The sequence below is a fragment of the Spermophilus citellus genome (assembly GCF_964194105.1).
Source record: "Spermophilus citellus genome assembly, chromosome: 17".
Classification (NCBI taxonomy): domain Eukaryota; kingdom Metazoa; phylum Chordata; class Mammalia; order Rodentia; family Sciuridae; genus Spermophilus; species Spermophilus citellus.
Window position 1 is genome coordinate 42,188,883 of NC_138199.1, and position 18,410 is coordinate 42,207,292.

The 18,410-nt window shown below is 44.1% G+C and overlaps 1 protein-coding gene across 2 annotated transcripts in view; it reads left to right on the plus strand.

The window, feature by feature from the left end:
• The window catches only part of RNF43 (ring finger protein 43), a 59,979-nt gene that overhangs the window by 30,862 nt on the left and 10,707 nt on the right, over window positions 1-18,410 (plus strand). Inside the window, exons 1-2 of one of the 2 annotated variants that reach the window (XM_081270590.1) lie at window positions 8,237-8,330; window positions 13,670-13,792. Coding sequence is in view for 1 of the 2 variants with exons in the window: in XM_081270589.1 (XP_081126715.1) it covers window positions 13,670-13,792 (123 nt within the window). In the remaining variant the exon portion in view is untranslated. Of the gene's footprint in view, window positions 1-8,236; window positions 8,331-13,669; window positions 13,793-18,410 lie in introns of those variants that run through there. The other variant, XM_081270589.1, reaches the window with a different exon arrangement.

Sequence of the window (18,410 nt, forward strand, 5' to 3'; positions counted from 1 at the left end):
CCCCTCCCTAACTCTCTAAGTACTTTCCTTTCCCACTCAGCCTGGTGATGCCACCTCCCTGAATCTCTTGACAGATGCAAACAGGAACTTCTGTTCAGCAGAGCCAACTTGATAACCGAGAAGATTCCTCTACCATTTATCAGCACTTTGATTATCTTTTTTGTATCTCTTACTCTCTATACTTAGCAAGAAAAATAAACGGTTTGAGCAATTAGGAAATAACAAAGGGCTCATAGTCCACAATGTGCATGTCAAGGGATGTTTGGAATATTTGAATATCTACCTGCCTTTGGTGTGAGGTAGCTGGCACAGTAGACAAGGTAGGCTGGAGAGCTAATGGAGCCACTGGGAAGCTGAATGGAAGAAGGGTGATAGAACCCTGGGGCCTTAGACACATCAACTCTTCAGGGCAAAATGGATGGAGAAAAGAAATCTAATTCATCTCTCATTCCACCAAAGGTAAGAAAAAAGACCCACTCAGAAAAAAATATGGAATACTATTAAGAGTGTTCCCAGAACTTTTCCATGCAGATCACTGGGCCCAAGTCCTCATAAAATCTTGGTAGGGATTGAAGTTCACTTGGAGACACTCAGCCAGCACAATGGCTTAAAGCCAGTGGGGAGCAAGAGTTTCTTTTAGTCGATGCTAGAGGAATTTTTTTAAATTGGTTTGAATAGTCTCTGAATGTCTTCTCCCAAGAAAGTGCTTCCCATCAAATCTGGGAGATACACAGAAAGACCCAAAACAACAAAAAGAGAACTTCCAAAGCAATATAGCAAGAGTAAGTTGGTCTACCCATTCATTCACAGTCTATGTGCTCTGCTCTGTGAATTTCCATGCTTATGTATTTTTTGACAAGAGGCCTAAAGACCCTTGTGCATGTGCATGTGTACACACAACTAGAGGTTTACAGTCTGATTCTAGTCTCCTGAGAGCAGGAACCATCCCTTTTTTGATGGTGGTGGTGGTGGTGAGGCTATTGCTTTCTGCCCCCTTTAGGATTATGCTTGATTCAGCACATTGATACTGAGGGAAGACAACAGAGGTATAATTGGGCCTGGGTTATTGAGCAGGACGGTTTTCCTGCAAGAAGTGAGCTTTGGAAGAAATTTGTGCATGGTGGTAAAAAGGAATAGAATTCTCCTTTATGATGAGGTAAAAATTGTGTCAAGCTGACTTTAAATATGAAGCTTACCAGGAGTCTGCTGAATGTTTCTGAAGAGAAAGTAGTGATCTGGAAATAATCCTATCCTGGTCAAATGACAAGGCAATCACCAAATTTACCTTATCTCACATTTATTGTTAAAACATATAATTTAACATGCATTTTTCTTTTCTTAACATCTGCTGTGTACTTGGCATTATGTGAGTGATGATGAAGACTTAGTCCCCAACTTCAAGGAGCTCAGGATCTACTTAGCAAGAAGGAGGAAAGGACTAATGTTTTATTAAACATCTACTAAAACCCAGGCATTCTGCTGAGGAAATGGACAAGAGGGTGGGTCATAGTAAAACACTGATTAACAAAAAAGTGTCACTCAAGAATTTTGGATAGATGGCTTGGGGGGGTCTATATGGGAGAAAGGGTTTAATTATGGGAACTGAGGGCAGGTCAGAGGATTAGAGAAGGACGCTGGCTGAGGAGCTGAGGTCAAAAAGAGGTAGAGAGCTACAGGATTGAAGATTTTGGAGTCTGGCTATCAGGGCATAAGAGAGGTACCTTCCTTGCCCCCCTTCTATAGAGTCAAGGAAATAGGCAAAGGACCCTGGAAAGACAAAAGAAAAGGGAACTGAGCACAGAACAGAAGTATTCTCCCACCATACATTTTCTCCTAAGAACTAAGTGTCTTTCTGGTTTCATAGTTTTTCATGCCTAAAATTCTACCACAAGAGACTACTTTTTAGTTTCTATGTGCTCCGAAGATGCTACTAGTAAGAATTACTAAAATATTCAAAGGATGGAAATACCAACTGGTACCAATGCCAAGATATCCAGGCACCCTCCACAGCCCAGTGAAAAGCTGAGCCCCAAATGGCCACCCCTCCCAGGCTTTCCAATGCCATCTCTCACTTTTTCTTTTATCCCCTGCCTGGAAGGCTACTCTGTGGGTGGGAATAAAACTCTACTCTCCTGTTGCATCCAGGCAGCTGCCAGCAGTCTGTTTGCCTTGTTCTTTGCTGGCAAATCATTAAACAGTCCCCCCAAAGCAGGCCTCTTCCCCAGGGCCACCCCATGGACAAGGATTCAGAGCTGTGGTCAGAGGGCTGTCAGCAGTCATGCTGGAGCCCTTGGGCTGTCTCCAACACAAGCCTTCCTGGCTGTTGCCTCTTCTGAACAGAAGCCTTTTTGGCCTGATGTCAACCCCCCAATGGCTTCTGAGGAGAGACTCTGGGCATCTGAGTTGGCTGGTGACTTGAATAATTTTGTCCATTTCCTCCTGATGTAATTTCTAAGTGCTACCACCCTTTGTCCCCTCTGTTTTTTCTTTATTGAGGCACAGGACCATCCTCCACATTTTTTCCACTTTGTAGTGTAAATGCAATATTGTGTGTAACTATCTAGGAGCAGGGGACAGGACCAGCCAAGTAAATATCCTAGCTCACCCCATCCTCACTCATAATATGCCCATTAAAACCTGCATGCTGAAGACTGAATCAAGCTGGCCCATTTGGATACGATATCTGCCCTCAAAGGAGTTATAAGCACCAGGGCAAGTCAGTTATGCAGACGGCAGTATGGGGCAGAGTTTGTAGGACAACTTGAAACTCTGTCTAGTGTCACAGCAAGAGACTAAGCTGAAAGACAATGAATGTACAATGAATGTATGTGAAGTAACCAGGTTAATTAAACAATTTCACTCTCTTGCATTGAAATCACCAAACTTAGCAGTGCTAAGTAGTTCTGGTGGTAGTCCAGATGGGCCTCTGTCATACTTAAATAAATATCCTGTTTTCCTCAAATTTCATTTCATTGATGTTTTTCATTAGGACTGGTTTTAGATTGGGGACTTTGAAGCATCAAAATCTTAGCCTAAATGATTACTTAAAAACAAATGCTACCTATTTCCAACAGGTTTCTAAATTCCTGCCAACTTGGGCATGAGTCTGCCTGGAATAAGAAGAGCAAAAGCATAAGGCAGACTGTGTCTAGGCTATCTACAAATAGTATATTGGGTTAAGAGTGAGAGTTAAGCAGACTGCCTTGTTGTGGTAACAGTTAAGGCCATGCCTCAGAAGGGCCTTGGCCAAAGCATGCTTGAAGCCATCTCCTGGAAATGTGTTGATTAGGTGTCACCCTTAGCAATAACCATCTTGGCCTTTCTGTGGAGGACTCTGGGTGACAGCTAGCCTTGGTGCTGCATCCTATAGGACGAAGGTCTTCCCTAGGACAGTGATCAGACTGAGGTGACCTTTCAGAACTTCTTAGTAGGATTCTTCGGTGATTGAGTCCTGAGTTCCTCACCTGGGAGGTAAGGAGTCCAAACCACATGACTAGTGCATATCCTAAGGTCTTAAATTTTATGGTCCTTAGAACTTTGGTATTCTGTCTCATAGCCTTCCTTCCAAAGATCTCTGATGTAACCAATGATATTTGATGGGCTTCTTTTTCTCAGTTCATAACTTTAGGAGTAGCTTCTTAGTGCACCTGTAGCTAGAGATCATTCTGGACTGAGTCAGACAAAACCTGACAGTGGGGATGCATTCTTGGAAATGTGCCTTAGGCAGTTTTGTCATGTGAACATCACAGCCCAATTACACAAACCAACACGGTATAGGTCACAGTGTGGCCTCTTGATGCCATCAAGATACACAGTAAACAAGATATCTGAAGCTGTTGCCTGTATTACACTATATTGTGTTTTATAGGAAACTTTAAAAAATAAGTAGAGGGCATTACAATAATTATAAAAAGTATAGCATAGTAAATACAGTAACACAGTCATTGATTATCATCACCAAGTACCATGTCCTACACATAGGTGTACATGCCATATTTTGATGTGACTGGCAGCACTGGGGATTTGTTTACACCAGCATCACCCCAGATGTGTGAGTGATGTGCTACACTGTGATGTCATGGTGTTGTGACATCACTAGGTGATGGGAATTTTTCAGCATCGGTATGATCTTATAGGAACACTGTCACATAGCAGTCCAGTATTACCTAAATGTCATAATGTGGAGCACTTGGGTGGAGGCTGAGATTTTCCTCCTCTCTGTCTGGTTGCTGCCAAACTTTCTTCTCTGATATCAGTTTATTTCTAAAACAACTCAAGGGCTGAGGATGTGGCTCAGTGGCATATGTGGAGGCTGTGAATTCAATCCCCAGCACTAGGGGGGAAAAAAAAAGTTAACTCTTTTTTATCCTAGTGTGGTGGCGCACCCATGTAATCCCAGCAATTCAGGAGGCTGAGGCAGAAGGATTGCAAGTTCAAGGCCAGCCTCAGAAACTTAGTGAGACTCTGTCTCAAAATAAAAATAAAAAGGTCTGGGGATGTATTTCAGTGGTAAAGCACCCCTGGGTTTGATCCTCAGTACCAAAAACAAATAAAATAAAACAGCTCAGATAGTTAGTTCTGCTTCTTTCTCCTTGCTTTCCTCTGCTTGCCTGTGACCCTGTGAATCACCCATACAAATCTGCCAGGCAAAGTGTGAAGTCAGGAAAACCCCACTGTGGTGGCCATTTCCATATAAAGAAGTCTAGTTACATCACAGAGCTTGGACACAATCTGAGATGAGGATAGATGAACTTTAAAATTAAAGAATGAGGCCCTTAATGTGGGGTAAGGAAGTGAGGGAAAGGAGAGTCTAGCTGAATGACCATTATTTGGGTCTGAGCTTCTGTGACCTGTAATTTCAGGACACACCTGTCTCATCCTATACAAACAGGGACTGTTCACCAAGAAAACATCTCAGCATGGCGTCTGGGTCTGGCTGCCTTTGTTGTGGCTGGGAAAAAGAGATGAGATAAATCCTCAAGGAAGGAAGTTGAGGCTGGTAGGCAGAAGGAACACAGGTGCAGAGGCAAGAGCAGCAGAGGGAATCAGCTTCTGGCTTGTTCATGGGGTTCTGAACCTCCGCCACAGGTCCCTGTGCTGTGGTGTTGGCTAATGTTTGCCATTCCACACCGACTGCCTCCCCAGCATGGTTCCCGAGGCAGCATGGTGGTGCACAGGGACTGAACCTAGGAGACCTCCACCCCCTGTAACTGGTCATATAACCACGGGCAGTCTATAATGAGTCCCACTTTCCTCATCTTCTGCTTTTGTTTTGCTTTTTTGAAATGGAGTCTCAATGTGTTGTCTAGGATGATCTAACACCCAGGCTCAAGTGATCCTCCTCCTTCCGCCTCAGCCTCCCAAGTAGCTCAGATACATGCCACCACCTAGAAGTTTTGAAGGTCCCTAATAGGGACTGAATAGGACCATCCTGAACCAGGCTCATCTGTTAGCATTTCACATTTCTTTAATAAATTGTAGGGTAGATTCAAATTGAGTTTGATTTATTCATTCACCAAATACTAAAGTCCTATGATATGCAGAAACCCGCATGGGACTTTCAAGTCCCCACCACCACCACCAACTCCCCGTCCTGGCCCAGACTTTGCCACCTCACTCCCTATTAGATTCTGGCTATCATTTTAGTTCTACTTTTTTAAAAAAATTTTTTAGTTGTAGATGGACACAATATCATTGTTTTATTTATTCATTACTTTTATATGGTGCTGAGACTCGAACCCAGTGCCTCACACCTGCGAGGCAAGCACTCTACCACTGAGCTACAACCCCAGCTCCTCAGTTCTACTCTTGACAGCTTTCTTGTTCACCGCATCCCTGTCACCCCAGGAAAGTTCCCTGAATCCAGTAAGACACACTGGAGTCCTCTGCCAGCCATCTTCTGCAGGTGCACTCTCATCCGATGGCCTAAGGTTATGCTTCCCTCTCCCTACCGACATACTTTTGTAATTTAAAAGATTATACAGTGAAGCAGGAATACACTTGCTTATAAAAGAATTTTTAACAAAATAGACAAAGAGAAACTCTTCTTGACAATTCCCCAGCCTCCCAACTTTGTTAGAAAACTCAGCCATCCCAGAATGATAGAGACAAGTTGAGTTGAAGCTGGCAAATAGATCTAGAGCTTTCCAAATCCATGCCCCTAGGCTCTAACCTGTGGACGAGAGTATTGTCCTCTTTAAATAGTGACCAAGGTGGCTGGGCACAGTGGCACATGCCTTTAATCCCAGCCACTTTGGAGGCTGAGGCAGGAGGACTGAGACCAGCCTTAGCAATTTAGTGAGACCCTGTTTCAAAATAAAATTTAAAAGGATTGGGGATGCAGTTCTGTGGTAGAGCACCCCTAGGTTCAATCTCCAGTACCCCAATAGATAAATAAATAAATATAAAATATGAAGACACAAGGTGACCAAACTGGAACTCATTGGCGGCTGTTCTGGTGCTGGGAACAGGAAAAAGAGACTTCAGGTCCCCTAGCAGCAGGAGCTCTGCTTTATGGTTCTGGTGTGTCCTGCTACAGGAGATAAGTCAGGTAGTTCTAAGTTCAGATAATGGAGGTTGCACAGGAGAGGATGATTATAAAATCTGGAAAGAGGAAATGAGGAGAAGGGCTCCTTTGATGCCTAGCCAATGTTCCTGATTACGAAGGCAAAATTGTAGCAGGCAGGAGAGTTACCTGTCCAAGGCCTGGGTGAAGGTCTCAGAGAACTGAGAGGTTATTGCAGCAGAGGTGGGGGAGGAGAGAGGCTGGGAAACAGGAGACAGTCGAGAAGGAGAACGGCTTGCAGAAGCACACGCCCTAAGAGGAGGAGATGCCGTGGATAAAGGAAGGTCAGCATTAAGTTTGGGGCTCAGTTGAGCCCTGGAATGCCCTTTGTGAGGCGGTAATGAGATCACATGGCTTCCTTCATGGGAAGGAGGCAGGCTGAGAACTGGAAGAGCTTGTTCAGTGGGGTTTGGAGGCCTGAGAAGAGAAGGGAAGTGACTGTGGATAATGAGCTGTCCCAGACTGCGCCTTGCAGAAGGCTGGCATTTAGAGGCACTCTTGACTGCCAAGGGAGAAAGGAGTCAGAGAGGGCTTTGTCTCTTCCAGGAATAAGAAGAGTTATTATTACAGATGTAATAATAAAACCAGCTCTCATTTAATGAGCACTTGCTGAGTGCTGGGCTCTGTGCTAGGCACTCAATATCCATTATCTTTAGTCTTCACAACAATCAAGAAGTATTTTTGTTCCTGTTCTGTAAATGAAGAGTAAGAGGCTCAGAAAAGTTAGGTAACTTGCCCAAGGTCACACAGGTAAATGAGTCAGAATTCGAACCTTAGGTCTGTCTTGAGAGGGAGAGGAATTAAATCAGAACAAATCAATTAAAAGAATGAGGATATAGAACCCATTAAAAAATATGAAACACCAGCTGGGTGCAGAGATGTGTACCTATAGTTCCATCTGCTCAGGGGGCTGAGGCAGGCAGGAGGGTTGCTTGAGCCCAGGAGTTCAGGGCCAGCATGGGCAACAGAGCAAGACCCTATCTTAAAAAAGAGAGTGGCAGGGCAAGATGGCACACACTGGTAATCCCAGCGTCTCTGGAGGCTGAGGCAGGAGGATTGAAGGCCAGCCTCAGCAGCTTGGTGAGACCGTGGCTCAAAATAAAAAGGCTGGGGATGTGGCTCAGTGGTTAAGTGCCCCTGTCTTCAATCCCTTTTGCCAGAAAGAAAGAAAGAAAGAAAGAAAGAGAGAGAGAGAGAGAGAGAGAGAGAGAGAGAGAGAGAGAGAGAGAGAGAGAGAAGAGGAGGAGGAGGAGGAGGAGGGAAGGAAGGAAGGAAGGAGGGAAAAGAATAAGAAATAGAACACATGCCACCAAAGGAAAATTCACATGTCTTTTCATAGGAGTATAAAATGTGTTTAAAATTAAGTTCTGAGTCAGAATGACCATGAGAGCAAATTTCTCTCAATTTGTCCCTCATGGTAGCCTCTGGAACAGGGGTGTCCCAATTCCTGGACTTTCAAGAAGATGAAGACTACCAATCCTTAAATTTCCCCAGTTTCCATGATCCCTCCCCAGCAACACCCTCACCAAATTCCACAAGCTCATTTCTCTTGGCTGTCTCCTGGTATCACTAAGAGTACTGGTGGCTCAATCTGGAAACTGTGTTTGCATCTTTGTTATAGGACACCTTGCATCCCAAGGAAGCAGACATCTGGGTCTGTTTTCTCCTTAGGAGCCCTCTTCCTGGCTGAGACCTCCCTGGAAGAGGGGGCAAAGACAGCCTGGGTGTCACACACACCCACGGAAGACTGGCGCTGCCTTGCTAGGTAATGAACAGTCTTGCTTGAAATGGCTGGTTTTTGTTTTCAATCTGAGAATATTTGAAATACTTTCATGAAATCATACAAATGAAATCACATAAAAATATATGAATATTGGCTCTCATGCCACTAATATGGCTGTACAGGAAAATGTCACTATATTGTCTTTTTTTAAATAAGTATCTTTTTTTAGTTGTAATTGACACAATACCTTTATTCTATTTGTTTTTATGTGGTGCTGAGGATCGAACCCAGGGCCTTGCGCGAGCTAGGCAAGGGCTCTACCACTGAGCCACAACCCCAGCCCCACTATATTGTCTTTTTATCAGATTAAATCTAACTCCAAGGCCCTGTCCCACTAATTGGGTAGAAATTTGTTTCAAGGGAGCTTCCCTCAACAGAGGAGCACAAAAATCCCAGGGTTTTATGAAATCTAGAATGTCCAAGGAACTCTTCTGATATTTGTTCATGCCGGGTCACCACAAATATGTCCATTGTCCAATTTTCCCTTGAAAGCCACATAATCACATCATCTGTGCCAGGGTCTAACCTCCCAGCATCTGACATTCGGTCATTCTACAGAGGCGCTCCCTTTCTGGGCACCACTGCGATTCTGACTGCTTACTTAGCTCATCCCCAGATCCTTCCCCCAATCCCTCCTGGTTCTAGAGGCACTGACCATATGCACTCGTACTCATGCACTCACGCTCCTCACACTCCTTTCTGCCTTCAGGATGCTTACATTTCCTCAACAGGTTCAATTTTTCACACACACACAAAAAAAAAACAGGGAAGTTTTTAAGGCTTTTGGCAAATGCCCCAAGGCAAGCAAATAGAAGGTGAGACTACCTTCTTGGACTGGAAGGTGGAAAAAGACACAGAGCAAAGCTTTCATTACACATAGCTTTCATTCTTCCCCAATAGCATAAGATAAAACTCAGTATCTCAATATATTATCGTATGATATTCAAAGCAAAACACCAAAGTCCCCCTTTACTTCCTCCTAATTCCTCTCTCAGAGCCACCATTATCAGATCTTTGGTTGTCTTTTTAGTTAACCACCAGTTATCTGGTTATAGGCCTTCAATATTTATCAATTTTAATGATGTAGTAGGCCCTGAAGGGCAACTAGGTGGGGGGCAGGATAGATTTCATCACAGCCTGGGGGGGAGACGGAAAACAGCAGAGAATTCCAACACAGTGGGAAAGTCTCTGGTTAGGGAGATGCAGGCAGGACAGACCAGCAAGTGCCAGAAGTGTTTCGGGAATTCAGTTATTTTCTCTGGAACATGGGTTGCCAGTGGGGAAAAGGCAGGAGTGGAAAGCAAGCCATGGGGCAAGACTGGGGGACAGGGCCCAGTCCAGACAGGGCCTTTTAAGCTGTGTTTAGGAGTGCAGACTTCATTCCAGGAGCTATTCAGAGCTGTGAGAGCTTTAAGTAGATGGTAACATGCTCAAGTTAGCATTTTAGACTGCGTTGGCTACATGAGTAGGGTAATGTGAACCTGGTTGGGAGGTTATTTCAGTCCATCAGGATATCAATGATCATGGCATATATTAGAGTAGCCTTAGTGAGAATGGAAGAAAGTGATCAAATAAGAGGAATATGTAGGAGGTAGAATTGTTAGAATTTAATGATTGGATATTGGTGGTTGGAGGTGGGAGCAAGGAAATAGAACAGGCTAGGAGGATAATATCTGGCTTGGATAACAGATGAGTTCTGATCTCTAAGATAGGGAATCCTGGTGAGCAGTTTGGAGGGAGAGAATGACTTGTTCCATTTTGAACAGGCTGAGTTTGAGAATCTCACAAAGATTCTTCAGGTTGAAGGGCCCAGGGGGCAGTTGGATATATGTGTCTAGAATTCGAGAGAATACAGGCTGTGACCTAGTCTTCTGTATGAAGAACCAAGGCTCCGGGATTGACTGGGTCACTCAGAGAGCATTTTAAAAGTGAGAAGGGCCAGACACAGTGGCCTCTGCCTGTCAGCCCAGTGACTCTGGAGGCTGAGTTAGAAGTATCCCAAGTTTAAAGCCTGACTGAACAACTTAGTGAGACCCTGTCACTAAATAAAATATTTTTAAAAAGATCTGGGAATGTGGCTCAGTAGTTAAGTACTCCTGAGTTCAATCCCAGGTACCAAAAAAAAAAAAAAAAAAAAAAAAAAGTAAACTGATCTTTAGTTTTTTTTTTTTAGCTTATTTTATTCTACTACTACTTTCCATTTCTTCTGATCTTTATCATTTGCTAGCTGTGTGTTCCTGGGCATGCTGCTTAACCTTTAGTGCCTCAGTTTCCTCGTCTTTAAAATGAGGATAATAATAGTTTCCATATCATAGTTTTGTCATGAGTATGAAAATAGTTAATACCTAGGGCTGGGGTTGTGGCTCAGTGGTAGAGCACTCACCTAGAATGTGCAAGGTCCTGGGTTTGATCCTCAGCACCATATAAAAATAAGTAAATAAAATCAAGGCATTGTGTCCAGCTACAACTTAAAAATAAAATTTTTAAAAAGAAAGACTTAATACACAGAAATGCTTAGAGCAATCACTGGCCCACAGTAGTTACTCAATAAATCGAAACCACTATATCATCCTCCTTATTTTTATTAGCATGGACAATGATCCTATTCATTTGGAGTTCTATGATTCCAGAGGATGGAGTCAGACAGCTAACTTCTAATCTTGTGTGACCTTGACATCTCTGAGCCTCAAGCTCCTCTTCTTTATATGGGGATGATAACATCTACCTCATAAATAATGTCTGAAGCCTTGGTGTGAAAGAGACATTTACTAATGGTTGATCTCCCATTCCCTCTTCCATAGTTGTTGGTTTAGAACCAGGCAAATCTGGTGACTCTGACACCAGGTTTCCCACTTCTGTCCTGTTCTGCTTTGTAGATGCTGGTTCCTGGTTAAGGCCTGCGGGGCAGAGTGGTAGGTAAATATTTTCAAATCCTTCTCCAAAATGACTTTCCCCCTCTCCCTGTCAGCCCTCTCGTCAGTGAGAGGCTTCTTGTGGTCATCATGAGAATGCTGGATCGTTGGGGGAGGTGGAAGAGCAAGCAAAGCCGTGGGCCTGCTGGATGCAGTGGTGATGCACCTTAGTATTCCAGCTATTTGGGAGGCTGAGGATCTAAGATAAAAAGGGCTGGGATGTAGCTCAGTGGTAGAGCACCCCTGGATTCAATCCCCAGTACTGCAAAAAAGAAAAAGGCAATGGACTTCTGTTAGAAGTCTATTCTTTCTTCCTTCCTTCCTCCCCTTATAGGGCCAGCAATTGAACCCAGGACCTAGCACATGCTAGGCAAGTGCTCTACCACTGAGCCACATCCCAGCCCTTACATCTTTTGATCTACTGGAGCAGCTGACTTGTGATTCCTTACCACACCAGATGAGATCTCTGCAGTCACCAGGGCAATCCTTCTCAAATGGTTCCTGCCCCATGACTTATTCTTGCTGGCCTTTGCAGCCTTGTCTCCTGCCTTCTCTTTTGTGACAGACCTATTTTCCTGCAGCCCATCTCAACCTGGTGCCTTGGCACAAGTGGCTTCCTCTGCCAAGAACATACCTCTCCATCACCATCCCTTTTTGCTCGTCCATTATGTGAACAGTACCTGTTTAGCCTCCAAGGAAGCTTCAAGTCATCTTTATCCTCCACGTAGGATTATTAGCCCCCTCTTTTTTTATTCTCCCACAGGCCCTTAAACAAACTGTCATGGTAACCTCACAGAATGATGTGTTTCCTTGCTTGTTTCCTGAGCTGCTTCAAGACAACAAGTTTCTCTTATTTGTCATTGACTCCTCAGTGCATTTTACAGTGCCTGGCACTCTGGGATCCTTCAGTGTTGGTAGAATTAAAAAAATGAATGAATGTATGAACAGATGAATGGACAGGTAGACAGACTAATTGAGTTTGTTGAACAAGGAGCTATATCTTCACTCAAGTAATTATAGCCCAAGCCTCATTCCAGCCTTTTTCTGGGGACAGGGGTGGGTAACCTTTCTCCCTCACTAAACTTCAATCACCACCAGCCTAGTAGTCCTTAAATTCTCAGAATAAGATTGGAATTCATTCCTATATTGACACACCTGACCTAGAGATTTTTGTTCACAAGGATACAATTCAAAGCAAGGTAGTACTTATTTATTAAGAACCTACTATGTTCAAGGGACTCTAGTGATACAATGAGAGGAAATAGCTGAAAGTGCTTTCAGAAAGTTACTGTGTTTCTAAATCTATCTTCAACATTATTGTCTTCATAAATTCAAAATTCTCTATGGTTTCCCTGGTGGTTCCTTCTGGAAGTCCTTCAGACTTCAGCATGAGTGGAGAGGAAAATGTGGGCAGCTCCCTGGGAGGAATTCCTTTCTTTCCAGGATACACTGAGTTTCCACCATATGGGAATCTCTGGTAGATAGGATTATCCAGAATAAAATAAACCATCCTTTGTTCTCATAGCAATCTGTCATTTTATTCAGGAAAAGTTGTATTCCAGTGAGTTTTGAGAATCATCTTGAAAGAGAAGAGTTTCAGTAGGGCAGTCTCATCCCTTTGATGAGGGGATCCTCAAATTTCTGCTAGCTCATGTTGGCCCACTTCTCTTTTAATCATTGTTCAGCATCAACTGGGCTTAGAGGCACGGGGACTTGGACTGGACCTTCAGAGTAGATGGGCCTTGCTGGCTCCTTCTCTACTGCATCTTTTTGGGGACAGGAGGAGCTCCTAGGAATTATGCTAATCAAGGTTTAAGCCTTAACCAAGTCCCCTCCCAAGATAGTTGCTTCTCCCTACCAACACCTTGCTTGATCCTGTTATGGGCATAGGGAACAGGCAAAGGAGGAGAGTGGGAGAAGCAAAGTAGCATCAACTTAGAAGACCCATGCCATGGGAGAGAAGATAATCTACAGGACAACAGCTGCTGGGAGCATCTCAGGGAGGCAGGAGGCACCAGCAACACCTAGTTATTGGAGCAGGTAGAAGGATCAGGAATTGAAAAGTTGGGGCCAGAAAAGGAGCTCTCTGCATCTGGCCAGTTTAGAAAAGCAAGAGGGTTGTTGGAGCTGCTTTGCAGCTGCCTCTTCATTTATACTCCTCTAGGAGAGCCTTTCTCCAACCTGTCCTCCCACCTGTATCCTTGGCCCCAGAACCTCTGAAATGACAACAAATGATTACTAGCGTACCACCAAGCTATCCAGTAATAAGGCCCACTCTTTGGTACCACCAAAAGGCCTACTTGGAACCTGCCTAGAACAGTTAGAGGGCTTGGTTCTCCATCCTGCCTCCTAGAGCCTTCCTAACCCAGGTCTTTGTCTCTCTCTCTCTCTCTCTCTTTCTCTCTGCAGTCCCACCCCCTGTACCTGTGCAATGCCAGTGATGATGACAATTTGGAGCCTGGATTCATCAGTATCGTCAAGCTGGAGAGTCCCCGACGGGCCCCTCGCCCCTGCCTGTCACTGGCCAGCAAGGTAGATTCACATTTGACCCTCCAAATGCCCTGAATGCACCCAGCTCCAGGCTGTGAGAGGCCCCTGGGCTGTCTTGTTACCTTGTCACTTAAGAGTGATGTGCTTGATTCCCTCAGGTTTTCCTCACCTGTGACTGGTCAGAGAGAGGTGAAAATCCATGCCTCTGTCTTTTCTCCACCAACCAGCACCAGCAGAACTTTTTGACTTGCATGCTAGCTACCCAGCCTCTTCCTCCTCTATCACTTAGGAATTCCTAAGTCCCTTCTTCTGTCCAGATCAGAGCAAAGATGATTTAGATGAGGGGATCTTCCATCCTTCAGAAATACTTACTGAGCACTTTTCCAAGAACAGCAAAACAGAAGCCATCGCCCCTACCCTTAAAATGTTTGCCTGTTTTTCCAAAGTTGTGAACTGCTGGCCTGCAAGCTAGCTTTGGCTTGCACAACGGTTGTGCTTAGCCCACACAATGACTTTTCAAAACATAAGTCAATTGCTACATTTAAAGATTGGATATGTTTACATAAAACTCCAGATTTTCAGCTTTTCTGGAAGAAAACTCAGAAGCTCCAACAGCACTTGCCCCACATTCTCACAGGCCACAGTTGGCAGGAGCTAGGGAGGAGCTGCCTCCTCTCTACAGCTGCGGGCTCCCTCTGTTCGCCATGTTCTACTCTATCCTGTGGCCCTGGAAATATTTGTTCTTGTGATCCCTGCTTTAACTAATAATGATAGTTGCTGTTTTCTATGTGATTACCACTGTACCCAGATTTACATACATCAGATTCTTTGTATGTATCATCTCATTTACTTTTTACAACAATCTGGAAAGGCAGGTATTCCTCTCCATTTGGCATAGGAGGTAAGTGAGAATCAGAAACATTAAGTGACTTGCCAGAGCAACACAACTCAGGAGGGGTGGAGCTGATATTTGAACCCAGCCCTGTCTGGTTCTCAACTTAGGTTTTTAATCTTTCTACTGTGCTGCCTTCCATTCTAGCTGGAAAATTTGAATGTATGCATACAGTATATTTAGATTGTACGTGGCACAGATGGGTGTACTTAAGGGAGAGGATCCTGCCTCCAGGGTTGGTAAGAGAGGAGAGTAATACCCACAGTCTTTGTGCTGGTTCCTTGTACTCATGCCCAGATCCCCTGGGGATTTCCTGATCCTCCTGAGATTCAAAGGGAAATAACCTGAGGTTCTTAATTCATCCCACAGAGGGCAGGGATATGGGCAGATTCTGAATATAGCTTTGGGGATGTAGCTCAGTGGTAGAGTGCTTGTCTAGCTTGCACAAGGCCCTGGGTTCAGTCCCTGAGGTCCCCACAGGTAATTGATGATATTCTCCTAGTCTGGCCATGCTAATGCAGGAGGGGTTCCAGGGAAGGTAGGAAGCAGGGGCTGGGTCACATATAGAGGAGCTGGAGACTGTGGCATCCCTGCAAAGCTCTAGAGATCTTTAATGAAAGCAGAATTTTGTTAGGCTAAAGCTGCCCTGTTTCTGGGTATTTCATTTTCCCTGTTTGACAATTCATTTATTCATTTGGTAAGCAGCCTGGACTACATGAAGTAGAGTGTGAGTGTGAGTAGACCATGTGTTGGGGGGAGGGGGAAGAAGTGTTCAGAGAAACTATGATGGGTTTCTTGTTTCTTTCTTCTTCTCTTCCTCCTCCTTCTCTTTCTTCTTCTTCTTTACCTATTATAAAAGACAAATATGTTTATCTGGAAATTTTACAGAAAATTGTAACTAAGTTCTTAGAAATGTCTAAAATTCTGCCAGCCAGAGTCCCCACTGTTCTTTTACTGGAGTGCATGCCTTCACAGCACATAGACAATTGGTAAACTCAGGGTGCATCCATGGGGGAGGCTTCTCTTTGCCTCTGGAGGACCGCACTACTGTAGAGAGCTGGGACATGTACACAGATGCTGTGATCAGCGCCCTTTGAAGTGTTGTTTCCTTCACCATAAAATGAGACTTTGATTTCTATCCCCATGATTACAGGGATAAAAATGATGTATGTCAAGTGCCAAATAGTACCTGAGTTAAAACAAACACAAAACCATAAACCGTTAGGGTTTAGAAGGACTACCTGGGCTGCACCTGGGCTGCTACCTCGTGACCACAGTCCCTGCTTCCTCCCCTGAACATACTCATTGCCTGGTTTCTCCCTGTCACTCCATGGGAATTACTCTAGCCCCAGCCCATAGCTTCTGATTGGTCAGTTCCAAGCCTTCCTATAGGTTTCATCCTTTGACCTGACCAAGTAGCTCCTACCTGGGCTCCCGGCTCAACAGAGGTCTGTGAGAGTAGTAATATGAGTCTTTGAACTACTTCCAAGGTTTCAGAAGTCCCTTGGGCTTGATTGAAACATTTGTTTTTGCTTTTGGTTAGAATTCTATCAGTTAAGTGTGTTAATACAGATTATCTCATGGGAATATGAATTGCATATAATAAATGTAGTTAGTTTAGCATGTATTTTTTAATATAGCCATGGGGGGTATAAGAGTAAGTTGACATCTTTGGGAAGGTAAAACTTGAAAACCATTGACCCATATTAGCTCTGTTGTGGTTTTTCCTATTAGTATCAATGTTGCCACCATCATTGACAAAGCTGGGATTTGAGAGAGTTTGAAGCCTAGTTCCCCCACTGTTCCTAGTATGACTTGGGCATTTTAGCTCATCTCTCTGAGCTTCTGTTTCCTCATCTATAGAAGTAGAATAATAATAGGACATATGTCATAGTAGTCATGAGGATTTAATGAGACAGTACAAATGGAAGCTCTTAGCCTTATGCACATAGTAACCATTCAATAAATGAGTGCAGTTATCATTCTATCATCATCATAGACATCATTATCCCTCACTTTTTTTTGGTGTTAGGGATTGAACCCAGGGCTTCACATGCTCCACTATGAGCTACACACCCTCATCACTAATTCCAAGCTTATATAGTTCACAAAGCTGTCCCCTCCACCCCTTCTATTTTTTCTCTCTCTTGCTCTTCTCTGAAACCCTCACCATAATTCTTTGGGACTTTTCCAATCTTGTCACCACCCCTAGATAGTCACCCAAATTGGTTTCTGTTTCTTTATTTCCACACTCATCCCAGTGATAAGCCAGGCCCTTATCATCTCACGCCTGGACTAGTGCAGATCTGGAGAGAAGCAGGTGGATGCAAGCCCTGCCTCTGTCACCATGGAGACCACTGCTTGGTGGTTAAGGGCAGGCACTCTAGAGGCAGAAGTCCTAGATGGGAGTCCTGCCTCTACTCCTTATCTGTTGGTGACCCTGGGCAAGTTATTTAGTCTCTCTGAGTTTTGGTTTCCTCAACTTGAAAGTAGGGCTGATGGGACTGGGGTTGTAGCTCGGTGGCAGAACGCTTGCCTAGCATACATGAGACACTGGGTTCTATCCTCGGCACCATATAAAGATAAATAAATTATAAAATAAAGGTATTGTGTTCATCTACAACTAAAAGAAAAAAGACTGTGCCTTAAAATAAAAGTGGGGTTGATGGCTTTCTTATAGAGTAAGGCATAAATGAAATTGTGTATGCAAAGCATGTGATAATAGCTGATATAATCACAACCTAATACTTAAGGATTATGTGCTGGGCCCTATTTTAAGTGCTTTCCATGGACCAATTTATGTAGTCCTCACAATAACCCTATGGATGGGTCCCTTTATTATTCCATTTTACAGAAAGGAAAACCAAGGCACGGACAGGTTAAAGATCTTGCTGAAAGTCTCTCAGCTGACAATTGGTAGCAGAGTTAGGATTCAAATCTAAGCAGTCTGGACAGAATGGATCTCAATAAAGGTTATATCCTTTCTCCTTCTTTCTACCCTTGCTTTCAAGTCTGGAGGAATCCCGCCTCTCCTGTTGAAATTTTTCTTCCTGGCACAGTAGAAACAGAAATTCCTCCCTGCAGCACACCGCCAGCAGTTAGGGTCCTTGATGTGCTGTCAACATCATGTCCTGCTCTGTGTACGTTTCATGGAGGTGCCTTGGTGTAGGGGTAGGCAAGGGCCCTTCCCCCACTACCCCCACCTCAAATGAGCTGCCTCACATTGATCTGTTTTGTATATTGAATATTTGTGTCAGATCAATATCTGACAGATAGCGGAGGGAAAGGCATTCTGAAGTGAAAAACATTGGACTACTGGTCTATTCCATTCATTTGTGCTCTAGAATATTATCAACATCATAATTTGTGCACATACATGCCTTATCTCCACAACTAGATCATGAGTTGTTCTAAAGGGCCTGGCCTTCCCTGGCTTGGTGCTTACTCAATCTTGGATGAGCAAGAGATATACAGACAATGTCACTGTGGTCTCTAAGGCCTAGAGAAAAACAACAGCTGATCAGTGAGCCCAGTGAGCAGAGGCAGGATTTTATCTCACTCTCACTGCTCACTCTAATAACTCACAGGCAGGCTAGCTTGTCCCTAGGGCTGGCCCACTCTGCAGTACACAGCAAGGGCTCTGGGTGGTCCTTTTGTAACCCAGTTTTCTGTCCTGTGGGCCTGTCCACTCTCTGTCTGCCTTCTAGATTCTAGTCCCCAAAGAAGTACTTTTTTTCTCCCTAACTCCTATTCTCTTGGGAGCAGGTG